This window comes from Rhinolophus hipposideros, assembly GCF_964194185.1.
Source record: "Rhinolophus hipposideros genome assembly, chromosome: 7".
Lineage (NCBI taxonomy): Eukaryota > Metazoa > Chordata > Mammalia > Chiroptera > Rhinolophidae > Rhinolophus > Rhinolophus hipposideros.
Genome location: NC_138053.1, coordinates 94,066,924 through 94,085,608, shown reverse-complemented (window position 1 = coordinate 94,085,608; position 18,685 = coordinate 94,066,924). Strand labels below are relative to the sequence as shown.

The 18,685-nt window shown below is 39.1% G+C and overlaps 1 protein-coding gene across 5 annotated transcripts in view; it reads right to left on the bottom strand.

Annotated features, from left to right (window-relative positions):
• The window catches only part of CTNND2 (catenin delta 2), an 840,835-nt gene that overhangs the window by 42,637 nt on the left and 779,513 nt on the right, over window positions 1-18,685 (bottom strand). For all 5 annotated transcript variants that reach the window (XM_081054244.1, XM_081054243.1, XM_081054241.1 and 2 more), the window contains 2 exons: window positions 5,362-5,572; window positions 182-266 (listed from right to left, as the gene is read on the bottom strand). In XM_081054244.1, coding sequence (XP_080910370.1) covers window positions 182-266; window positions 5,362-5,572 — 296 coding nt within the window. The remainder of the gene's footprint in view (window positions 1-181; window positions 267-5,361; window positions 5,573-18,685) is intronic.

Sequence of the window (18,685 nt, the reverse complement as noted above, 5' to 3'; positions counted from 1 at the left end):
CGGGGACGCTTAGTGACCCCTTTCTTCTGCTTCTTCGTCAGTTCTCATATGTCAGATGTTTCAATTACTCAGCCTGTTGGATGAGAGCCCTCCACAGCTGAGACACACCTTGTTATGACCACATGGGCCAAGACTCATGGGCCCATGGGCTCATGGGCCAAGACTGTAAAGCAAACCTTACCTTTTTGTAGAGACCCCTCAGATCTCGGTACTGCCACATGCTGTTTAGGACCTGAGATGCGGCCTTGACCACTTTTGGAGAATGTCTGGTAAAGAAAAGACAGGACATGTAAGATGGTGAGCAGGCAGCTGGCTTCACATTGACACGACGTGTCAGCAAACGCAACAATGAACCTCCTTGTGGCTTTCCAGCTCCGTTCCTGCCAGCCCGGGGAGCAGCAGGCAGGGCTCTACCTCACTCTCATTAACACACCTTGGGGGGTGGGGAGCGACAGGAACGCACCACATCTGGGCAACGGTGTGCACAATGCAAACAGAATAGCAGTGCATTGAGTCAGAATGCAAATTTAGCATTTGACTCCAAAATGGAACGGAAAGAGGAGAAAAAGTGTGATTAGGAAAAGCCTGATTCAGGGGCTTTCATGGTAGTAGTGCATCATCTGTGTGGTAAGAGGCAAAAAGACAGTCATTTTCTCAGCTGAACCACGACAGCATATATCGTGTTGGCTCTCTGTGCCTGCCTGACTTCGGGGACTTGCTCTTCACCTGCTCCTGATGCCAAGGATAGAGACTGGCATTGCCCGCAGACATGCACACACAGACTCTTACGTTTATACAAAGCATAGAAAAACCCTTCATACAGTTATAGTTCCATCCTTCGGACCATAGTGAGAAAGTAAGGTCACACAAACCTTTGGACTACTCACTGGTTCTCACCATTCTTCTGAGTCATGGCTTTGAAATCCCTGTGAAACTAGAGCTAAGTATTTCACTTTTGGGTCAGTGCCAATCTGCATCTCAAAACAGACACTAGATCAATAAATCTGTGTTGGTGTGATTCCATCAAATTCTTGGAAGTCACTTTGACCAGTGCTGAAAGAAACTGTTAGCTACCTGCGTAATCTTTGTTCTAACGGGCTGGTTCCACGACCAGCTGCACAAGTCTAGTGGCTGCCACTGACACTATGCCTACGTTAGGGGCTTTTTCTATCAAGGGTCAGATAAATATTCTTTGCTTTGGGGGGCATACAATCTCGGTCCAGCTGCTCAACTCTGCCAATGCAGCATGAGAGGAGTCATATATAACACATAAACGAATGGATGTGGCTATGTTCCAATCAACTGTCATTTACAAAAGTAGGTGGTGGGTGGGCTTTAGCTCATGGGCCACAGTTTGTCAACCCTCGTCTATCTAAATGGTGATTCCTAGAGTAGAACAGGACATAACCCTTTGTGCAGACTCCAATATGAAGGCCATCCCTGAAGCTGATCTGCCACGCAGTAGCGCAGAGATGTCCTGAAGAGAATATCTGAATTGAAACCAAAAATGCCTTTGAAATAAAATGGCCTTTGAAATAGACAGTGAACAGATGGTTAGATGGGATCAGGTTGAAGTTTGATTTGATAGCCAGTGTAAATGGATGTTGTGAGGACATACATTTTGTACTGGAAGTATGGAATGCTAATACATGGTCAAATAAATGTCTACCGTTTTCCTGGGTTGGTCAGATTTGCAAACTAGATCAACCAAGTTTAAGGTTATTTTTTCCATCCATTTACTCACACTCTTATTATTTACTGGTACAGTAGCAATCACTCTTACTATTATTATTACTAAGATGCAATTCAACTTAGCTGTGTTAGAAAATCTATTAGTTGTATCAAGCACTTTTAAAAGAAAAAATATGGAGTTCTCATAAATTCCAAAATATTTTTCTCTATGAAAGATAAATTATATTTAAGTAACATACGTATTTTCTTTTTAAGAAAATAGATGGTTGCTAAATGATTTCATAATTTATGCTAGTATCTGCTCTAAGTGTAATATTAAATTCTTTTGACTTAAAGGGAGAGAATTTTTTATCTTTTTACTGACACAGATACAGGTACCTTTTAGTCTTATATAATCAATGATGAACAAAGATTAAATGCTATGTTTTGCTGTATTTTATCATTGTTAGCTATATATTTGTCTATGACAATAACTGAACCACTCTAGAGGAACATATAGTAATATTCGGGCAGTGATAATGTAGTTGAAACATATTTAATATGCAAAAACTCCTCTGACACAGTGTAATTTTTTGTTTCTTCTTTTTTATTTTTAATTTTTTGTTTTTGTTTATTATTTATTTATTTATTTATTTAGTTTCTACTTCTTGCTTGGTTACAAAATAGTGTAAATATGTGATGAGTAGCAGGTTTTAAGTTCTCAATTAACATGCCAAATACATTTCAGTGTTATAATAACATGTGAAGGTCAAAGAAACGTTGCTTTCTTTTATACTTTAATTTCGATCCAACTACTAGATCGGTACTATAGCAATGTTTACTTGGAAACTATAACTATTGACTGAAGGGCTTGAACAATTAAGTGTTTCTAATGTGACAAGTGATTATAACCTCAGCCACAATACACAGTTCCCTACTGACAAGTAAGAGTTGAGACTGTTAATGGCTTTTCTGTCTTGTGACAAAAGACAGTGACACATTCAATACTAGTTTCTATATGACTGTTAAAATTAGAAACCCAAAACACCCAAAACAAATGCACTTCTGAAACAGATGGATGCAATGGAATGTCCATGAGGAGTGTTAAAAGTGATGTGAACAGAATAATATAAGTTATCAAGCCTTCAAAATAGATAGTATAAGACTCCTGTAAGAGTCATTGATGATGGTACAATGTCTGATCTTCACTGGAGTTGTCAGTTTAGGGCTGGCTGAAGATTTCAGTTGGTGAAATCACTGTGAGTGTTTAACACGGCCATTCTAGCAGCAAGACCCCAAAATATCAGGCCCAGTGGCTGTGTTAACAAGACACGGTGCCCTGTGCAGTTCATACAGACGGTGATTGGCACCTGATGGGCTGACTCACTAATACCACGACGTGTGTAAGCCCGTGAATATTTATAAATAAAACATATGGATACACAAAATGGAGAATCATACCTAGGCCAATTTTTTCATCGGTGCTTTCCAAAATTTAAAAATCAGGATTGAACTAATTTCTGTTAATAATTTTTAAGGACAATTTAAGGAGGACAGATTTGTAAGCATTTTATAAATGAACGAGAGTAAATTGATATCCCTCCCCTTTTCCAATTATAAAATCATCCCAATTCCAAAAATTCTATTTTCAATAAAGAATTTCTATTTTTTTAAAACATGTCTCGAAAGCCATGGGGATCTCACTAACTTACTGTCATAATAGAATTGAATGATAAATGGTGAGGTTAGTGCTAAGATTCAAAGCAATTCTTCTGGATGCAATTTAGGAGCGGTGAGAAGTAATAACCAAATTGAAATGTAGGTGGGAGATGAGGATATCTGCAATTATAAAAACATTGTTTTGAGCCTCAAATTAGTCAATAAAAAAGAGATAAACTAAATGAAAGAATGGATGAAACCGACTAAGCAGGAGAACTATAACTGGGAAGATGCTTGTCTCAACTCTGTTCAATACTTCTTATTAAACTCGTAAATTCAGACTGTTAACATTGAAAAAAAATAAAGGAATGATGAAATGAAACAAGTGATTATGCCATAATGAAATTTTCAGTCAATTAAAGGAAATTGATGAGATCACGTGTAGTGAAAGAAACTGCTCACTCACAATAATCAAGAGTGGACCAGACCTAACAGGACCCTTTCCCGGATTGGCAATGTGGATTTATACCATTTCATAAATGGTTCTCGCTAATGATTTTTTAATTGGTTTCACCAAATAATTTTCTTTAACCATAGGACTGATAAAAGCATCTTGTTTCTTTAAGGCCCATCTAGTGATGCTGACTACAGAAAAAATGCTCACACAGTTGGAAGGAATTAATATATGCTACCCCCTCCCCCCTACCCCCACCAAGCTCTCTAGTCTTACAATTCAGAGAGAATACTTTAATATATGAATGTTTTATGATTACAGGCAAATATGTCAGGGTGTTTTTTGTGGACTCTGGTTTTCCTGTGTATGTGTTTGCTTACAAAAGCATGAACAGGTTAAGTTCTTAATGCTCACGACACATAAGCCTTTCAATGACAGATGCCTGAGGATACTGAAGGTCCACCGAAGCTATATGTACAAAGGAAAACCACGTGGCTTCCTGCGTATGTAGAATAGCTTATTGTACGTACAGCATCATAAGGTATAATTCAAGTCAACCATCTATCTCGCACCATTATTACCTATGTTTAATGGGGCTACTTGATGTAGAAGAGTACTTAAATCCTAATACTGAAATATTGAGTGAACCTATTTGGAGGTCTCAGGGCACTTAAACAGAAGCCCTGAAACTTTGTTTAGAATACAACGGTGATATCCTGAATTAAATGAAATAATCAAAGAATTTCCAGAAAGTCTCAAAGTGAATCCCTCATCGCCTTTAATAATAAAAGAAAGAACATTAGCATTTGGATGTAAAGAAATGGGGGTGGGGAGGGAGTTAAGGAATGTAAAATCAAGAAATAGATTCTTGGTAACAAAAGGTTTACCCTTTTCATCTTATTTGATCCCACGGAGGGACTTCCAGGAGGCGAAATTTAATTAAGGTTAGTGAATGTTTCTGTAAAATTGACAGCTCGCTGATACACTGACACTCTGGCTTGTGAAGATATTTTTCGTTTGCATACAATCAGATCCCACAGTTTCTTAAATCAAATTGGGGACATGCCTATTTGTGGTGGGGTAGTTCCTTTTACATGGAGCCTTATCTCTCTTTATTCCATTCATGTGACAGTCGTCCCTCCCCACCGCCATCCCCTCTACCTGGGAAATTTCTATTCATCCTTTTAAGATGATCATTTCTCCCAGGATATATATTACGACAGCCTACCCTCAGGTTTAGATTGGACAGTAGTATAGGCATAGTGACATGTGAAATGAAATCATTTGCCCCCAAGGCACAGCTGCGAAGAGAAGGTGCTGCTCTCTCACTATCATGGAGCTCTCTCTGACTCCATCACACTCCCCTTCCTGCCCTACGTGATGACCTACCATACAGAGTGAAGAGGCAAAGAGCAGAAGGATGTGGATGATGGATGTGGATCCATCACCCACACTGGGACCTGCAACCACAGAGAGACACTCAGTGGTGGTACCCATCACCGGGGCCCGCAGGCACACGGAGAACCCATTCTGCCAACATGAATTCTATGGTGATAGGATGGCACCATCTGACTTACTTATCTCCTTTGCTCTTAGAGATGCCGACCAGCTTCTCGATGCCGCCCGCATCCCGTAAGGCCTTGGCGTTCTCCATGTTCTTGGTGATCACTTCGTGCAGGGTGCAGCAGACAGCTGTCACCGTGTCATCCGACATGGCCTTGCTCGCTGCACTGTTGCTGTTGTTCCCGCCTGGAAGCCTGTGGACCAGGTCTCGCATGGCGTATTTGCCTTGGGGAAAAAAGAAATAAAGGGAAGAGTTGAAACGAGCCCAGAATGGAAGAAGAGGGCAGAGGGAGAGGTGAGGACAGGGGAGAAAAAGAGGCCCCAAGGGGCATATGAATGCAATAGTGTCTGTTTCCCATCCCTGAATATTCTTCATTGGGTAACTGTGGACACAGAGAGAACGCAGTTATTTCCTCGCGGTGAATGCATGGGGCTTGGGTGCTAGATGGATGCGGGACTGAATCTTTGGGCAAGTTGTGTCATTGCCTATAAACCTCAACTTTTTAAATCTGTAAAGCAAGAACAATAATGGTATATATTTCATGAGTTTGTTGAAAAGATTAAACGAGTACACGTGCAGAAAGCATTTAACACACAGAGATTACTGGGGACGCAGGACTCAACAGATGTTGACAATCAGCAGGTTCCTTCTGGATATTCACAGCAGTCAAGAAAACATGGTACTGCTAACAAGCTCAGAAATGCTTTGATGGGAGTGATGTTGGGACTTGTATTATTTAACAAGCAAGAGTCAAAGCACAGATCTGTGGAGAGCATGAGCATATACATGACTTCAGAGTTCTGGCCCCTACGAAGCAAAGAGAAACATTTAAATCGAGGGAGAGAAGCTTTACAAAGAATATATAATTAGGAGTCCTTTGAACTAGAATGACTGGATAATCCACTTGTCTCAATGATGGGATTTTATCGTAGGGCTCTACCATATCACATTTACTAATCTGATGTTTTTCTTCGTGTGAAAATCAAATCAAATCCAACTTTGCTTCCTTAATTCACTTTATCATTATTAATCTTGTCACTCCCAATGATAAAGGTCCTGATAATGACATCTTTATGGAGTACTTTTCCTTTACAAAGCACTTTAGGCATTACTGATAACCCTGCAAGACAATGAATTCATCCCACCTGCAGCGTCCAATTATGTCCCTCCCATTAATTTACTTCTGGAACTAAGTAAATGAGTGGCTGTGGCAAAGTTTGCTGTTCTTAAATTTTTCAGGTGGAATTGGTACATATCCAAAGTTAAATCGCTTCTTTGTCTCCCCTCCCCCATTAGACCTATTGAGCTAGCACCTAAAAACTTTGAAATATTTTCCCTCCATACATGTCTCTAGAGTATGGCCTTTTCCTTGCTGTTTAACTCTCTGGTTGCTTGGTGCCTGGGGGTAGGAAAAGGAGCCCCTTGGGAGGAGGCAATGACATCTTAATAAACTGAACACGGGCCCTTGTAACTTGGTGTCTGCTCTCATCCTATGTATAGATGGTTTATTTTAGCCTGGACGAAAAAATGCTGATGTCTAAATCACTGAAATAGCAAAGTGTCTTCATTCACTTTGTGACAGCTGAGAAGTGTGTGACAAAAATGGTTTTCCTGAAAACCCCTAAATGTAGCATATTTATTTTCTAATGACAGCACTTGGAATAGTTTGGAAAGATCCTTTGTCTGTGGGCAGCCCTCTGAGCAACTTGCTTTATCTATTGAACATTAAATCGCACTCAGCTCTGGCTCACAGTTTCCCTTGTTGAGCTCAGCCTGCTGGCAACTTGATCTGTCCATTAACCCTCACACGCCCTTGTGGGACAAACTGGGGTTCGTAGATGCTAGAAGATGGATGGGTTCTTTTTGCTTTTTTTAAATAAGGGAAGTGAGGGAGGAAGGAATCAAAAAATGATTTCAATTATTGTGCATACAGGGGCATTCACCCTCCTGATGGAGTGTGGGAGACTGGTTTGTGACCTTGGACATTATCAAGGTTGATAGCAAAAACAAGGAGAGAGAGAGAGAAGACTCGGCTGCAGCGGTTTCTCGTGTTTGTTGTTACTGTCATTTTTTTAAATTACGGCAGATGAATTTGAAGATATAGTTTCATTCTGCACAGCTTTCCAACCAGTGAGCCCTTAACGAGATACAAGGTGTCCCCATAATGTTCAGGGGGCAGGGACTGCCATGTCCCCCCAGAACAGCCCCGGTGTGCTATACAAACACTATCATTTTCCACGTGCACCACAGCATGGAAAACAGCAGGAGTCACTGCCATATATAACCAACCATGACCTGTCAAGGAAACCCATTGGAAAGATTTTATTTCTATTATTTCTAATATAGTTCACTGACATTTTACTAGGCAATTGGAGATTTTTCATTTAGTCTATTTATTAGCTTATTTGGAGGGATACATTTTAGTCTATATTTTGATCATCCAAGTGGAGAAACAAATCAAGTAAAATTATACCAAAGGGGAGAAGACCTCTGTGCAAAATCTGTGAATTCTTTTAAGGGTATACAATTGTTTTAGCCTTTGATTATGCTGCTGAGAAAAGCTGTCTTCTCACACTGGACCTGGAATCCTATATTTATGTAAAATTTGGGAAGCAAGAATAGCTTTTTAGCTTTTTCTTGTGTTTAGCAACTTTGAGGCTAATGGGGGCGGGGAGAGAATAAGGAATATAGAATAATCACAGCCACAAGTGACCTTGTGTGGTATGCTAGTGACAGGGGTTCAGAGAAGGGAGAAATTAGATTTGACATGAGTTGTCATGTCTACTTCCTTGATATAGGAAGTAGATGCCTAGGATTTATTCTATAGGTCAAGGGAGCCATAGAGTACTTTACAAAGGGGATTCTTGTGCAACAAGAAGGAAGTTTTCAGAATAATAAGACTGAAGGTGGGAGAAACAGGTAGTCTTTTTCTTCACAATCAAGCACTCTCTGCACTTCTATTGAAACCATAGGCATTGCAACCAAGGTAGATTGTGCCTATAATTGTTCTCTGTGCTATATTTTCTTTGTCTCCTAAGTTTATAAACAGAAGAAAGAGTGAAAAAGCCACTCTTGTTGCCTAATAAGAGGAATCTTGACACCCTCCCCTCCCCCATCCCTCACTCAGGCTTTTGGTCTGAGATTTGAGGTCTGAGATTTCTTTGGAGGTGAAAGGAGTTAACTGCCTTTTGGAGCCAATTCTCTTTCTAGGCCCCACGGATGATGAAGAAAAGTTGCAAGGTGTGTGAGCCAAAGTTGAATGTTCACAGCCTAAAACCATCAAGGCGATCACGCTGGTTTTGTCTTTTTTGGTTTGTTTGGTTCGGTTTCAGACAGAGGAATGGATGGACACAGGTTCTTCTTGGGCTAAGGATGGGAGTGGCTGCACCACCAGGTGGATGCTGTCTCTCTAGGAAGCTGGCGGAGGAACAAGTTGGAGCTTCTGTACCAGCCCATCAAGGGCACCTGGAGCTCAGCCCTCACCCTGCTGTTGAGCCCGCCATGTGGCACAAGAGCTTCCTGTGTTACAATGAACTGCTGAGGCTCTCAACCACGGCAGATTGAAGACCACTCCCCCTTCCTCTGCACTGAATTTGGTTTAAAAATAAGTAAATGACACAACACAGATCAGAGGTCAAACAGTGATTCATGCTGATGATAACACTGAACACGTGACTGATATTTCAGGACAAAGACACGTAGCTCAAAGATCTGGCTGTGGGGGATCGGGGACAGCAGGGCATCCATGATGGAGAGCCCTAAGAGGCAACTGACAAGGCCTGGAGTCCAGTAAAATGTTGGGCTTCCTGGAGACAAAGAGGATTCAGAAATTTCCAGCTGGGGCCGTGAGATGGATAGTGAACAACAAGTGAATTCTAAGATTTAATAATAATGGACAAATTGGATTTCTGTTTAATTTTTTCACAGAAAGAAGAACACGCACAATTAGTACATCGTATGGGAGAACCACACAGCAAAATCCCATCGCAGGGAAAAACGACATACTGAGTTCAAAGACACCTCGATTGGTGAAAACAAAGTGGATACCTGGCCCTGCCTCCGTAAGGAATCAGTATGCTTCCCGTTATCCACTGTCACAGAATCACATGCAACAAAAGAAAAGCACATTTTTTCCCGAGATCAAAACAAAACACAAATCCACCACCACCACCACCAAACAGGTCACTCTGTTTTGCTCAAGTTCCCAATAGAAATGAATCCTTGGGCCATTTCTTCTAAGTTATTAGTCTCTAATGAAAATAACTTCATTTCCGACTCCCGCAATACCAATATGAGAGGACTAGTGCACATATCACAATTGTGTTAAAAATAATTACTGTTTGCATCAATGACAGACTAAGTGTAACCCTGTAACTTTTGCTACTGTTTCCTGTGTGCGTGTGTGCGTGTGTGTGTAAATTGCAAGTAAAAATGATTTTCTCTTTCTATGCTTGCTTCTTTCTGGAAGTCTTCTGTTTAGAGTTGGGCACATGAGATGTCTGGATGGACTCAGGAGGCCTAACAAGTTGTGTCACCCAAGATGGGCACTCTTTGCTGTGAGCTCTTGTAGAGACAAGAGCTGGTGGAACTTTCATGATGGGCAACGGAGTTTCGGTCTTGCTGACTGCTTCTGTTTCTGTGTTGTTTGTTTGTTTGTGACCCTGTTTCAATTTCTGGTATTGATTTGTGCACTGCCAGGAAGTTTCCTCACTGGTGGCAGCAATATTGAGTAGTGGTTTCATGGTTTAACCACATGTGCTCTGTAAGGTGGCAGACAACAGATGTCCAGTGAGCCCTTCCTATACTGATTATGTATTCGAATCTCTTTGGATCACTGATAGAGTCCTCTGTACAGCTGTTCTTTGTGCTGCACCATTATAAAGTCAAATGTCTCAAACCAACTTTACAGAAAACATATTTTAAAAAAATGTCAGCTGGAATCTCTGAGGTCTTAGTCTCTCTTTAGCTTCCCTCTTTCTGGAGCTGCTAAAAGCGACCTGTGAGTTTTTGCTGAGATACTCTAAATTTACTTTTATCCCTTCAATTTTTTATTGTGTTAAAATATACACTATGTAAAATTTACCCTTTATCCATTTTAAGTGTACAGTTCAGTGATATTAAGTAAATTCATTTTGTTGTGCAACCATTACCCTATCCATCTCCAAAACTCTTTTCATCTTGCAAAACTGAACTCTAGACCATTAAACATTAACTCTCCACCTCCTATCCCCTAATAACCAACATTCACCTTTCTATCTCTATGATTCTGACTACTCTAAGTACCTCTTCGAAGTGGAATCATACAGTATGTGTCTTGATGTGACTTACTTCATGTGGCATAATGTCCTCGAGCTTCATCCACATTGTAACATCAGAATTTGTTTTCTTTTTGTCTAAATAATATTCTATTACGTGCATACACCACACTTCGCTTCTCCATTCATCTGCTGGTGGACACTTGGGTTGCCTCCTCATTTCAGCTATTGTAAATAATCCTACTATAAACGTATGTGTACAAATGTCCTTTCACTTTCAAACTATGTCTCCCGCTATAAAGTAAGTCTCCTGAAGAGAGCCTATAGTTGGATCATTTTTTAAAAATCCATTCTGCCAATCTCTGTCATTTAATTGGCGAGTTTAATCCACTTATGTATATTTTAAAATTGGTCTTTTATTGAAGTATAGTTGACATACGTTATTATATTAGTTTCAGGTATACAGCCTAGTGATTTGACATTTACATATTTTACCATGTGATCACCGCAATAAGGCTAGTAGCTATCTGCCACCTTACCAAGTTATTACGACATCATTAACTACATTCCCTGTGCTGTACATTATATCCCCATGACTTATTTATAACTGGAAGTTTGTAGCTCTTATTCCCCTCTACCTTTGTCATTGCAATATGATTTATGATAGCCAAGACATGGACACACAGGTGTTCATCGAGAGATGATGGATAAAGAAGATACGGTATATTACTCAGCGGTAAAAAAGAATGAAATCTTGCCATTCACAACAACATGGATGGACCCAGAGGATAAACTGATAAGTGAAACAAGTCAGACAGAGAAAGACAAATACTGTATGAGTTCACTTACATGTGGAATCTAAAAAAAAAGAACAAAACAACAAAAAAGAAACAGACTCATAGATACAGAGAATAATCCATTTACACTTAAAATAATTACTGATAAGGAAGGACTTACAATAATTATTATTTTGCTATTTGTTTTCTAGATATACCTTGTAGCTTTTTGTCCCTCATTTCCTGCATTACTGTATCTTTTGTGTTTATTTGATTTTGTAGCGAAATGTTTTAATTCCTTTTTCATTTCCTTTGGTGTATATTCTATAACTACTTTCTTTGTGGTTTCCATGGGGATTACATTTAATATTCTAAAGTTATAACACTCTAATTTAAATTGATCCCAATTTAACTTCAATAACATACAAAAACTGCTCATTATAACTCCTTCTCCATCTCTTTCAGTTATGGATGTCACAAAATTACATGTCTGTATGTTGTGTGTCCAAAAACATAAAACAGTAATATTTTTATGTGTGTCCAAAAACATAAATAATTTTTTTAATGCATCAGTCTCTCAAATCATGTAGGAAACAAAAAGTGGAGTTACAAACTGTTCTTAGACTAATATCAGCTCTTATAATTACCCATGTATTTACTTCTACTGAGATACATATTTCCTTATATGGCTTCTAGTTACTGTCCTTTATCTCAAGCTGCAGGATTCCCTTGACTTGCAGGGCCCATCTAGTGATAACAAACTCTCTCAGCTTTTGTTTGCCTGGGAATCTCTTAATTTCTATTCACTTTTGACAGACAGTTTGGCCCAATATAGGAGTCTTTTTCTTCTAGAACTTTGAAAATATTGTCTCCTGGCTTAAAAGTTTCTGATGAGGAATCTTATTGTATGTGATGAGTCACTTCTCTTTTGCTGCTTTCAAGATTCACTGTGTTTATCTCTTAGGACAGTTTGAGTATCTGTGTTATTGTGGGTCTCTTTGGTTTATCCAACTTGGGGTTTCTTGAGCTTCTTGATTACATTCATATCTCTCATTAAATTAGGACGTATTCAGGCATTATTTCTTTAAGTAATCTCTATGGCCCTTTCTCTCTTCTCCTTCTGGAGCTTTCCCTATGTTCATGTTGGTTCATCTAATAGTGACCCACAGATCCCTTAGGCTCTGTTCACTTTTCCTCAGTCCTTTTCCTTTCTATTCCTTGGACTTGGTCATTTCAGTTGTCCTGTTTTCAAGTTCACTGATTCTTTTGTTCACTCAAATATGCCTTTGAATCCCTCTATGAATTTTTCATTTCAATTATTGTAATTTTCAGTTCTAGAATTTCTTTTTTGTTTCCTTTTAGGTTTTCTATCTCTTTGATGATATTTCCATTTTATTCATACATCAATTTTTTGATTTTCTCCATGTTGTCTTTTAGTTCTTTAAGCATCTACAAGAGAATTGTTTTAAATTCTTTGTATAGTAGTTCTGCCATTTAGTCTTTCTTAGAGACAGTTACTGTTGGTTTAGTTTTTCCTTTGAATGGACCATACTTCCCTGTTTCTTAGTATGCCTTGTGATTTGTTGTTGTTGTTGTTGTTGAAAACTGGACATTGGAATCTAATGATGTAGCAATTCTGGAAAACAGATTCTTTCCCTTCCCCAGCTTCATGGGTTTTTTTGTTTTTGATTTTTAGAGGATGTCTCTGGGCTTAGGACCAGCCTGAGGTGTAAACTTAAGGTCTTCTTGGGTCTTTTCTGAATCTGTGCTTTTTCCTGGGCATGCATGGTGACTTTCTAATTTCCCTAACATATGTATTTGCTTTGAATGTCCTAATCTTTAATGTCTGGCTCCCAAAATGGGAAAAAGAAAAAAATGAAGGAAAGGAAGAGCACCAACTCTTTAAGTCCTCCGGAAGTCACTTCAGCTGAAGGTGAGAGGGGCTTGCAACATTGGGGGAGGGGTTATAATAATGGCTGCCTCTCTGTCTGCAACTCCATGGTCAGCGGCAGCAATCAGAATACAGAGCCCCAACATTTGAAGGACAGAATCCTTATTGCCCACCCTGGTTCCCATCAGCTGTATGCAAGCTGCTCCATGAACACATAAACACCTGCCTGTCAAAAGCTGGGGGTGAGGGATGGGTAGCTGCTACTATGTTAAGAGACAAAAATGACCGAAAATAACCATAATTAACTGCCAAGTTTTCCCCTGAAAGTTGCAAGCCTTCATTAGACTCCAGCATTATAAAATAGTTACATCAGACAGATTCTGCCAATGTGATTGCTATCTGTGTGGGGGGACAGATTCCTGGTTTTCTTTCTCATCTACCGTCTTCTCAGAGTCCTTTCCCTACTCTAAATTTAGTTGTCGAAGATGTAAAAGTGAGGCACAGATTTCCTTGTGATTGTGTGTCTATAGGTAAAGGTAAAAGCAGCCTTTCCCTCTTCTGCCAAAGAAAGACCGTTGGCCTTTGCAATGTTCTTCTAGTCACTATTGCTATTTTTATGATGTGGCTAGCACCTTTCCTCATTCCTTTCTCTTCGGGAAATGTTTGGAAGTTAATGTATCATAAAAATCTGCCATTGTGTATATTTTAAGGACACTGAATGTAAGCAGACAGTTTATCACGAAAGGGGAGAAAACAAACAAACAAAAATCTATGTTTTAAAACTAGTGTATGTAGCTTATAGACCAAAGAGGTGAAGCATTCAGGATGGCATCGTTTGGTGACTGACACAGAGTGAATGCTTGTTTACACGGGACAGTTCTGAAGGAATTATACTCATATCCTGCATCCCCTAATAATTCTTTTTAAAATTGCCTTCCCCAAATCTGCACCCCATAGTCAAACTAATAAAACTTTCAAAAGTGTCTTTACATCTAAACCATCTTTGGGGTTTCCCAGAGTGCTAGTGGGTAACAGCAAAGAGTTTTCTTCCTCACCTTAGGAAATAAGGAATGCTAGAACTAATGAGCTATGCTTGGCATTCTGCAGGTTTTTATTTGGTTTAATACTATTGTGATAGCTGTCCTGGCTATCAAGCCCCCAACATAAAAAGACCTGGCAAATGAAAAAAGAGAAGTTCAATCTCCACTTAATTATGACAACTTATGTGACTGTGCTTCAGCAGTTATGAACCTTTCATTTTGCTTAGAAGCACGTTTCCTTTCATGTTAAAGGATGGCACAATCATAGCCAAGAGTTTGCAGAAAAGATTCCATCACTAGGTCAAAAAGAGCCTTTTTACTTGGTAGTAATCCTAACACGCTCATTATGGAATAAATTAAAAGACCCTGGAGACTTTTGGGTGGCCTCATTGTCCGTAATGGTTCATGGTAGTCATCAGCTAACTCCTTGTAAAACTAAACTCGTCTCAATTTTGATATTATTGCTTCTGAGGAGTAAATAATCAGAGCTATTCAGCCATATCATCAATAAGTGGTTTCTGATTTTCACTCATGCTCACCTAAATACCCTTGCCAGAGCCACAGATCAATAATTGGGTCTGTGGAAGAAACTCAAAATAGCCCGATTAAAGAACTCCAACAGGTACTCAACACTTGATACTACAGAAAATAAGCTCTTGGTTACAGGCATTCCTGTGAAGCTGATATCTTAGATGACTGAGGGGCTGAGTCAGGATTTCCAGAATTCATTCACTTTGAGAAACTGGACTGCTAACTAACCCAAGATCAACAGAATGAGGATGAATTACCTAGACAAAATGAAACAAACTAAATTGTGGTTAACCTTCTCTTTTGAGTTGGGAGTGTTATAAAAGCCTTCTTGCTTCTATTTCCTCTGTCTTTAACTCTTGATTTAATAGGTTATGTTTATAAACATTACTCTTTGGAGTTAACTTGTGTTGGTGTAGCTCCTAGGATTATAATGTTGGTCCTTTGTCCCCTTTCATTTTGTCTACTGGGATCGGTGACCCAAAACTGTCGGAGTCCCTTTTACCAGGCTTCACCTCCATCACATGTGACTCAGGAGTTATTCCATCTCTCTGAGTTCCAACTTTTCCATGCTCCTGACCATGCTACCTGGAGAGCTGAGGTTCCTTAAGTCACACAGCACAAGCCAACACAGTGACCTGGGAGGATGCCGTAGACATCTATTGTACATATGAAATGCACTCATTTTTCAATGGGCTCGAAAGGCCTAATTAAATTATATTTGTCTTTACACGTGATATCTATGGCATGGTTATGGGTAAAGATATGACTTTTTTCAATTAAGTTCTAAGAAAAAGGACATATTGTATCTCAGTCTATGAAAATCTATGGGTAAAGAAAGTAAACAGATTAGTCAAGGCATTTTTTAATATTATTGAACTATTGTCTTAAGTTGTATAGACAAGACCAATCAACATATGTTGCTATATTTACAGGCTTATTATTATGTTAATAACATTAAGATTAATATTATTAATGATTAATATCATGTAGCTCTAGTTTTGATCACCATGCAAAGAGGCCTTTGTGAATTAATCCACACACACTGCTTGCTATACCTATGTCTGTACAACTGGTCAAATCAGGTAAACCCTTATATTTATGGTCACAAATAAGGAAACTGCTAAACCAATATCGGTGGTTACATGTGCACCTGACAGGCCGAGCGTCAGCATCAGGAGAAACCATGAAGGAAACCATGGACCTCGTTCTGCCTCTATCACGACTCTCTGCACATCATGTGCTCGTATCACAGCCCAGAGTCAGGAAAGCAGAACAAAACGTAAGATCACCCCAGGAAACACATCAAAGAAAATAAAATGCAAAAGAAACACATGACTGTCCTTCCAGCCCTCGTCCCACATAATGAATCTCTGAATCATTCCCTAGTCATTGCTAACTCCTGAATTCACTTTTCCTCTGCCATTTGCGACACTGTTATGTGATGGACGGTATGACGATCTCATGAGAAAACTGCTGTTTGTTGATTTCTTAAGCCTGGGTCCCTTGCAACAAGGTGTAAGTAAAAAATCCCTTTCTCTTGATGCTTTTGTCTGTTTGTCTTCCTTTCATGGACTGGAAAATGGCTATGGTGACCAGTCCCCTGGTCTGATCGTGTCAGTCCCTTCTTCCCAGAATGGGACCTGTTCATCTCTACATCTGTCCCTTTGCTCCTGCTGGAGTAGAATAACTATTTAGTGAGATGCACTGATTTTTACAAAATGAACCCTCTTTTATGTATCTGCCAGTGGCTTTAACTGATTAAAGATCTATCTAAATAGAGAGAGAGAGAAAAAAAGAAGGCATAGTAAGAAGGGATCAGCTGGGACCACGGAATCAGTGGTTGCTGTTGGCAGAGGTTAAGTCAAATTCTAGAAGAAAGACGGAAGTTCCTCATGATTTTTTCTAATTAACCCTGATTAAACAACAACAACAAAAAACAACAAAAAAACAAGTACAACCTTATAACACATATAAGAACCTATTTCACACACCAACTTGGTAAGCAGTGGGTCTGAGAAAATGATCCAAATAATAATCAACTCTCCAAACAGAAATAACATAAAGCAGAATCTTACAGGTTTGCAGTATACAGTAGGCAGTTCTTTGAAGAGTTATTACCTCCAAATAAATAACCTATTCCATCTGTTTGGAAGACAAAAGGAATTGTATTTTTTGGCACCTTGAGATCTTATTCTGAATATATTTCACTGAATTAGATTCTGAGAAATTCTTACACTATTGAAGTTTCAAAAGCTAAGGTAATGAGTAGAAATACAGACAAAAAGGTGGCTAAAATATGCATATTTAATTTGTATACGAATCACTTTAAAAATAAAAATGGCAGTTAATTAACAGGTTTGCTGAAGCACCTTTGTGAAATAGAAATCGGTTTTTGAGAAGTATTGAAAATGAGGCAAGGAATTGATACGATACATTTTAATAGAATTTAAATAATTTGATTAAATATTAAGCATGATAGCAAAAAAAAAAAATCCCTCAATTCATTGCCTAATTTTAGCAGACAGGAAATAAAGGTGAAAATGTAAGCACTGATCCTAGCTTCAGGGGAGAAACTTAGGAAGGTTTTTTTATTTGTAGGTCAAGATTGTTGTCTAACAAAGACCCAAGAACTCTCCTAAGACAAAAATTATAGGAGACAAGAGTGTATCTGAGACAAGATGAGATCGGTATCTAAGTAAAAAGTTTCTTTTCAGGGATAGAACCTGAACTTCGTCCTGATCTGATGTCAGCAGCACATTAGGATAACAGTAATACACTGATTAATGCAAGTAGCCTAACGATGAATTATAACACTGCGTCCCCTTGTTCTTGCTTTCTCAAATTGATTGACCTCTCTGCCAAAACAAAAATTAGTCTCAATAAAGGGCACAAAGACAGAGAGAATCCACTATAAGTTTTCATCATACGCTGCTTGCATAGATTACATTATAGAGTGGTTTAACTTTTTCAAGAAAAGTTACATCTATTGTTTCAGTTTCTGCTTAGCATTTCCCTATTAAAAAGGCAGGTACAATTGCTGCTCTGCATGGAAGACAAATGCATTCCAAAGAGTTCAATGATGTGTCTAAGCTTGCAGAGCTCACTGGTTCCTGGCTTTGGTACCTTTCTGTGAGTCCCTTGGCCAGAAACAACTCTCTCCAACCCAGCGCCGCTCCCTCCCTCCTCTGAGCTCTTTTCACAGGTATAATCTTTACCACGTGTATGACACTACCCTGTCACTCATTTATTCAGTCGTGCTATAGACCTTCATTGAAGTTGTGTCTAATTAGCTTATGTATGTAATTGATCTTTCCAACAATAATGTAAACTGAGGACACAATGACATCTGATAACCTTGTGCTTACTGATAAATCAATAAGCAATTTACACGGGCTCTTTGACTACACAATGTAAGAAGACACAACAATAGCTCTTTGGTGAGACTTACATTCCCATTATCCTGCTGCTCGTGTTACCCACCTCTATGACAGACCCCAGGGTGAAACCACTCGGTGAACTTAGTTCAACCTAGACTTTCTCTAATTTATCTGCACAGAGAAACCTTTCTTTGCATGACCCACCTTCCCTCCCCAGAGAACTCGGATTCTGAGGGACTTACTCTGGGTAAGCCCGCTGAATAAGGGCAGCTGTGTTCCGGCCCTGTGTTCTTGTTATTATGCTTACAGATTGTTTACTGTGTTTCCCTGAAAATAAGGCCTAGCTGGACCGTCAGCTCTAATGCGTCTTTTGGAGTAAAAAATTAATATAAGACCCGGTATTATATTATATTATATTATATTATATTATATTATATTATATTATATTATCCCTGTCTTATATTATA